This window comes from Ostrinia nubilalis, chromosome 26 (assembly GCF_963855985.1).
Source record: "Ostrinia nubilalis chromosome 26, ilOstNubi1.1, whole genome shotgun sequence".
Taxonomy (NCBI): Eukaryota; Metazoa; Arthropoda; class Insecta; order Lepidoptera; family Crambidae; genus Ostrinia; species Ostrinia nubilalis.
In genome coordinates, this window is record NC_087113.1 from 4,515,740 (window position 1) to 4,523,951 (window position 8,212).

Sequence of the window (8,212 nt, forward strand, 5' to 3'; positions counted from 1 at the left end):
CGATGCGGTGGCGTACAGACTTTCCACCAAGTGCAGTAAGCAACCCACTTTTTTAATGGTTCTGGCCTAATCTAGGACTTGATGAGAATGGCGATGAAATAGATTTGGACGGATATAAAACTGCAAAGCTTTTGTTCATTAAAAGCACACCTTATCACGACGTCTCTTTGCATAATCTTTTCTTAAAGGTTTTTCCTTTGTTTGTCACCTGTCATCCGCTTTGCAATGGAGGGAAGTCGAACCTTAATTTCGAACTCCTCCTATGTTCTTCTGATTAATTTCGTTGCGGGTCCAATGACAGTTTAACTTTCCCCCGGGACAAACTTGACCTTCATTGGTTGGGTTTTTATGGCGGTCAAGCTGTAGATCCTGGCTACACAGGAGTTGCAGTGGTGGGAACGAGATGTGGGAATAGTCCCGTTTATCGCGTCTCTGCTCACTGGTTGACAGCCTAAATAAGTTCAAACCCGTCGATTTAGACTAGTTCATATAAAACACTACTCACTTTTTGTAAACTGGCAGGGTAAGAGAGAAAAAGTGTTCGAACACTTTTTTGCCAGTCCTTCGGTTACTTAAAACGAGTCACGCGACCAAAATACATTTAGTGAGAACAAGGCTTCAATACGACTCCAACTAAATTAACTAAGACATCCCTATTTCCTGATACTATAATAACAATCCCGTCAGATCCGCTTGGTAATCTGACTAAAGATAATTGTAATTGTTCTGATTGTGATTGTAATTGCAATCTGCAGACAGGTCAAGCCTGAACGGCTTACACATAAAGGTTCAGCCAAACCAACGCGATCACACGCGATCAGCCGGCGTGCAGCGATGGCGATCAATGCATTTAAATCTGATGGCCTTCGCTGCACGCCGGCTGATCGCGTTGGTTTGGCTGAACCCTTAATCTGATGGCCATCGCTGCACGCCAGCCGGCTGATCGCGTGTGATCGCGATGGTTTGGCTGAACCTTAATGGATGCTGAACCGCTTCGGACGCATAATGGATGTGTTTGGCCACCAGACACTTAGCTGTGATTTAGTGCTTGGAATTGGACAGTAATCATATTTTATGGCATAGAGCAAAGACTAAACTGTATGCTGTAGTGAAGTGAGGTTATAAAAAGTAATTTTGGCTAATAAATGTATCTAGGTCTAAAAAAGTAATTAGATGAGACAGAATTTTTCATTCAAAATACATTACCTACTAGCTTTTGCCCGTGGCTTCGCCGCCAGATTTTGGAATTGAAATTCGTGTGAGCTGTGGGTAGCTGTCAGCTATCAGTCTATTGCTGTATATGAAAGGAAAACACACTCCGCACATTACCGCTCCGCACAGCTCCGCTCCGCGACGCGACACTTCTTCTCTCTTCTTCGCGCGATACATTTCCACTGAAGCGGAGCGGATAGTAGATGTGGAAATTATGAAATCTGATTGGTTATTCAAAACACTCATCTACTCCGCTCCACCTTAGTGAATACTGGGCCTAAGACAGATAGACAGAGTTACTTTCGCATTTGTACATATTAGTATAGATACTTAGGTATGGATATGCATATCTAGGGTTGCCAGGTGTCCGGCTTCATCCGGACATGTTTGGTTTTTTACGCCCCAGGCGAAAGTCGAACTACGGAACAATGAAGAAAATGTCCAGCCAAATGAAGCACAGAGTCCGGCTTTTGTGTTTGTCAACCCTATGCATACCTATCTATGCATATCCAAGTATTAATAAGTATTTGTGAGCCATTTACACATGTTATGGTGCCGCGTTAGTTATATTATATTCTGCTTAATATCTATAAGCAGAAAGTATAACGGCTACAGCATAAAATGTCATAAAGTTTCTTTTTATATGCCTTCATCAGAATATAACTAACATGGCACCATAACACGTGTAAATGGCCTCTAACACTATCGCAAATTGACTGGCAAACTTATCTAGTACATCTAAGTTGTCAATCCATCAGAGTGTACACTTAATTTAATTACCAGAAGTACAGTCAGCTTCAAAACCTGATTATCAAGGACAAAATAAACAAATTAAAGCTTCAAAAGACTATAAAACTTGAAAAAAAAAGATACTGTAACGGGACTCTTCCCACCTCTCGTTCCCACCACTGCAACTCCTGTGTAGCCAGGATCTACAGGTTGACCGCCAATAAAAACCAAACCAGTGGAGGTCAAGTTTGGCCCGGGGAAAGTTAAACTGTCATTGGACCCGCAATGAAATCAGAAGATAAAGAAACTGCAAAATCAAATGAAAACCCATAAATGTAGACTCTACTTTCCCAGTTTGTACTTAAAGAAGTACATACTAGCTTTTGTCCGTAACTTTGCCTTATAAATCGGTCTGCTTCATAAAGTTTTGTGTTTACGCGTTTCCCGATCAAAAACGGTCTATTTGTTCCGCAAAGCATAAAAACTAGTTTTTCACGTCGCTAACATAAGAATTTATAGAGGTAGAATTTAGTGTGGGAAACACAAACTTTCATTCTACTTCATTTCATTTCCTTATGATTTTTATGACACAATTACCCTGGCGATCTTTTAGATCGCGTCTATTCTCTATACTTATCTACTTTATGCCAAAATTCATCGAAATTGGCACAGTTTAGAGTTTGTAACAAACTGACTTTCATATTCACAATATGAACATGGATGACCAAATTGTGCAATTAATGCCCGTTTTCACCATCAGTCCCTAATTTTTAAGTGACCCCTATTAAACAAAATGCTTGTTAAATGTTACCATAGGGGTCACTTAAAAATTAAGGATTGATGGTGAAAACGGGCATAGGACTACTTAAAAATACGTCGCCATTCTCTATGTAGAGACTTGTACATTATAGCCTGACCAGGAACATAAAAACCCTGGCATAGAGGCGCGTCAATTGCATTTGATAGTGCAACACTGAGTACAGTCGTACTGTGTTAAATTAATAGGCTAACTTTATGTAGGTACATCAGGATTCAGGATTACGGGCTAATTTGATATTTTCATAAATTAACGAAAAAATATTATTATAAGTAACCTGGTTTAAATAAATTAAATGAAACCATCAATCGACCTAGTAGGATTTATTTTATTATTCATCAATAATCAAATTCAGAACTTGAATATTCAACTGCAATGTCTGCTCATGAACGCTTCAAACTCGGTACTTCTTTCCCAATTCCATAAAATTCAACACTTAGAAAGTGACAAAAAACTTTAAAATAGGTAGTTGAAACAAACCACAGCTAATTTTCATAGTGGACTGTACTATACGATAAACATGTCAGTCAATTTGACAACCTTTGTCGGAAACATTATTCAATGAAAATATTGTCCGAACCCTCAGTATTTCTCTTCGACAAATACTTTAACACATTATGAACCACTTTTCTTTCACGACTATAAAAATATTTTAGCAATTTAATTCACAAAATCAATTGCGCACATTTAAAATAAAGTTTGTTTACACTTTGACAGCAATAGACTGACATGCAAGGTGACATGTCAATGAAGTTTTCAGTTACTGTTGCCATTAAAAGAAATTAGTACCATTAGTTTTCCGCAACATGGCGAGGGTTTTTATGTTCCTGGTCGGGCTATATATAATTTAACATACAACAGCTCAAAAACCAACTACTAGTTGCAAAATACATGTTTAATATACTCTAGTTTATTTATTATGTCCCTTAACTTTGTTCAGTTAGTGCCAGGAGACAAGTTATGTACCAAACAAATACAATTTAGCAAATAGAGGTTGAAAACAATTTTAATTTAGCCACGAACAGAGGGCAATCTGTGGGGAGTACTAAAATAAACTAAGTAAAACTAAAATTTTAGCGACAGAAAACGTACTTTAGCGAAATTTAATTTTAATATGATATACGTTTTTGCCTTCGCAACGTTGTTTGGGTTTGTTACTTTTGTTTTGTTCTCCGTAATTAATTTAAATAAATTAGTTCTTAGACAGAAAATAAAAGAACTTTTGGCAGGTTTTTTATTACGGAGGCTCAAATTTGACAGCTTATCGGCCATCTTGGTAAAGCAAATCATCATCGTCAGGCCATTTAGTCTCCACTGCAGGAGCACGACCCTCTCCAATTTACCATAGACAAATCGAGGCCATACCTACATCCACGTTGAAAAGTTGGAGTGGTCCAATACTACTCTGCTCATAATATACAGGGTGTTAGATAAATGGGTACTAAAGCCTGGTCCGTGAGCACGTAGAATTTTGTCCAATGACCCCAAGCTACCCATCCTTATCGCTCGCGCGTAATTATATTGCTGTCGCGACTGTGCGACTGGCGCCCGCAGTGAGTGTGTGGGACAAAATTCTACGTGCTCACGGACCAGGCTTTACATGTTACACTAACCCATGACATATGCATATAAATGGTATGGTGAAGTCAGAAAATTGATATCATCATTTTAATTATTTTAATTTTCATACAAATCTGATTTTATAAATTTTATTTTGTATGAACAATTAAAAATTAAAATGATGATATCAAATTTTTGACTCCACCATACCATTTATATGTGTTACGGCTAAAGACAGGTGTGAACATAAACTTAAGATTAGCCGGCTAAACTTAAGTTTATCTTCGACGAGGTGTTAATGTTAGTTTCTTCTATCTTTAGCCGGCTAAACTTAAGTGTAACCGCAGGCCCTTGGCCAAAAATGTAGAAGGAAATGGAAAAGGAAACAATGTAATAATGTTTACTATTTTGACACGAAACTTTATTAAAAAATAATCACTTTCATTACACATACTTTTATGTACCTATGTAGGTATTCAAAATTACTATTATAACAATAACAAAATATTAATTACTTAAAACAATATCTACCTAATCATTAAAATAAAATAAAAAGAAACCATTTGGTCATTACAGAATCTTCTAATAAAACAAAATAATACTGCGCGCGCGTTGTCTCCCCGCCGCCCCCTCAAGCCCTCCGCCGGCCTGGCGCGCCCATCGAATACATTTTTAGCCGTTTCGTTTTGGCTAATGTGCACATTAGCCGGCTAAAGATGGAATATTACGACGCAAACTAACATGTTATCGAACTTTAGCTGCTTCTCGAAGATAAACTTAAGTTTAGCCGGCTAATCTTAAGTTTATGTTCACAACTATCTTTAGCCGTAACATATGCATATTTTAACATGGGCTAGTGTCGGCTCATATACCCATTTACCTAACACACCCTGTAGAAATATACTCATCATAACTATTCAAATAATATTTCAGTTTCCCAAAGTACATTTTAACCGATTGCATTTCAGAAATTCCAGTTGGCACCGAACCATCCATTTGCCCGAATTTACGAATGGTAGCCAGAGATAACATCCATAAATTTGCTAGTACCAATACAGACCGAAGCATTTTGGACAGCTTGCAGCGATCTACATAGTTCGTACAAATTGAGATTTACGCGAACTTAATAAGCAAGCAATTTGTAAAGCTGATTAATATATGGAATACTAGCTTTCCGCCCGCGGCTTCGCCCGCGTAGAATTTTGTCTGTCACAGAAAACCTTTATAGTGCGCGTCCCTGTTTCAAAAACCGGGATAAAAACTATCCTATGTCCTTTCCCTGGACTCAAACTATCTCCATGCCAAATTTTGTCAAAATCGGTTTAGTGGTTTAGGCGTCAAAGCAAGACAGACAGAGTTACTTTCGCATTTATAATATTAGTATAGATATTATAGATATAGAAGTATAGATAGGGCTGTAATAGGACCGTTGCGGACGAATGTCCAATTTTACGACAACAGCTCGCAGCTCCGTTTCAATGGCTTCGGAGGACACCGTCAAGTTTTAGTGGGTAGGTTCCGCCCTTCTGGTGGAGAGAGTCCCACATAACCATCGGCCAAAGGGTACGCGCAAAGCAGTACCCAACGGAAAAAGGGGCATAACTATGCCTTGAAAGCGGGTACAATACCTTAAGACATTGACAGGTGACAGGTGGGGAATCAACCATTTATCAAGTAGGGGATTTGTAACCCATCATAAATACTTTTCGCAGGAAGTTTGTTTAAGTATGTCTTCTACTAATTTCTATATTATAACATCGGGTCTACTAAAGCCCTTTCAAACTGAAACATAATTTAGAGATAGAATAATTGTTATTGTTGGAATCGAGTCAATTAGTCAATTTTAGCTTATTTATTTTAGGTACAGATTACCGAATAAATAAAATACAACATCAAGCTAAAATAATATCTTTTAGAGATGTTATTCTTTAACAAAAATTTAAAATGTTTAATTTAATGTACTACAAACAGACAGTACAATCGCAGTAAAAATATTTACTTATAGTCTTAAAGAATTTTCTTTTTACTCTAACGTTCGTTGCAAAGACGGTTAATAATTGTTTATTGATATGTATTCTAAATAGCGTTTCTCCTATTCCAGGTGGAACTGGCTCCATGGGTGCAGAACCTCTCCATCGACGCGTACTTCATATCCTACTACGTCTTCCGAGTCTTCTTCGTCCACCTCATTCCCTGCACCTCCCTGGTGGTCCTCAACGTCCTCCTCTTCAAGGCCATGAGGACCGCCCAGATCAACAGGCAGAAACTCTTCAAGGAAAACCGCAAATCCGAATGCAAGAAGCTCAGAGACTCCAACTGCACCACTCTGATGCTCATCGTGGTCGTCACAGTGTTCCTAATGGTCGAAATACCTGTTGCCGTAGTCACTATTCTGCACATAATTTCCAGCAGCATAGTCGAGATTCTAGATTACAACATCGCTAACATCCTAGTTCTTGTCACTAACTTTTTCATTATCGTCTCTTATCCCATCAACTTTGCGATCTACTGCGGCATGTCCAGGCAATTCAGGGAAACTTTCAAGGAGTTGTTCATCAGAGGTGCTGTCACCAGCAGAAAGAACGGTGGCTCCAGTAGGTACTCCTTAGTCAACGGTCCTAGGACCTGCACGAACGAAACTGTGCTTTAGACGTCTAATGCTGTAAATATTCTTATGATAGCGTAAGTTTTTTGGATGTTTATTGTCTATTTTATAAATGTAGACATATCATGTAACCGTTCTTTTCGATGTTTTAGACGCTTCGGTAATTTTTTAGATTGTATAAGTATTAGTGCAATATACTTTTGCTGTTGTATAAATATACATAGTTTACTGTTTCTGATACTTTTCTTTGGCTGTGCGGTTACCTGATCAGTAGTTCTTTAAAGTCAAAAATATAGGGTGAAAATGTTCACGAGCGAATTGTTTCTAAAATATTGTTTAAATTATGTATATGTGTATTTAATAGGTGTTTCGTATCAAGATATAATGCTTAGTTGTAGGATTCACTCTAGCGTTGAATATTTTTACCCTATATTATACTCGATTAGCTGATCACACGGCCTTTGAATGGCGAGCCCCCATTGGGAAAGGTATCTGTAAACATATACATAAATTGTAAATATATATTATATGAAAATGTCATATAAATAAATCATTTATCTCAATTGTTTTAAAATGTGCTTAGATACCAATACGTATAATGACTTTTTATGTAAATAAAATAATTATAAACGTAGTGTAATATAGTATGTTTAGATGGATGTATAAAAGTAGATATATTTATATAAAAACGAGAAAGGTACTAATAAAGTATGATGTTTTGTTGTAATAAATTAGTATTTATAATTGTTTGTAATGCTTTTCTTTGGAACAATGTAGGATCAAATCTAAAATAGTCATTAATACAGTTTTATAATGTCAATCAACGGACCATGGCGAAATGAATCAAATTAACATATTAGACATAAATTAATAAAAAATAAATAAAATAAATATGTTTTGGGTTTTATTTTAACCACCCTGTATTTTGAAACTGTCACAACGGCCAATGTGCAGAAGAGCCTAACCACTTCTAAAGCTGACAGAAAAAGTTCTCAAAGTTAAAACTACTTTACAACAAGTAGATAAAGGTTTAGCCAAATCAACGCGATCTGCCGGCGTGCAGCGATGGCGATCAATGCATTTAAGTCTGGTCGCCATCGCTGCACGCTGGCTCATCGCGTGTGATCGCGTTGATTTGGCCGAACCTTAAGTCATATTATAGGTCTTGCGCTTAATTGAGTCAGTTATGGGAGAGGCACGGAATGAGGGCTATCGTTTTAGCGCTCACCAGTTAGCGCCACTGTAGAGTAAGGTCCTGTCACTTGCTAGTCGCGAAGACAGTGGCGCCA

At 37.6% G+C, this 8,212-nt stretch overlaps 1 protein-coding gene across 3 annotated transcripts in view; it reads left to right on the forward strand.

Moving 5' to 3' along the window:
* LOC135084469 (sex peptide receptor) overlaps window positions 1-7,781 on the forward strand; it is a 482,468-nt gene extending 474,687 nt beyond the window's left edge. For all 3 annotated transcript variants that reach the window (XM_063979248.1, XM_063979251.1, XM_063979249.1), the window contains one exon: window positions 6,420-7,781. In XM_063979248.1, coding sequence (XP_063835318.1) covers window positions 6,420-6,968 — 549 coding nt within the window. In that variant the 3' untranslated portion in view covers window positions 6,969-7,781. The remainder of the gene's footprint in view (window positions 1-6,419) is intronic.
* Window positions 7,782-8,212: the final 431 nt, after the last annotated feature.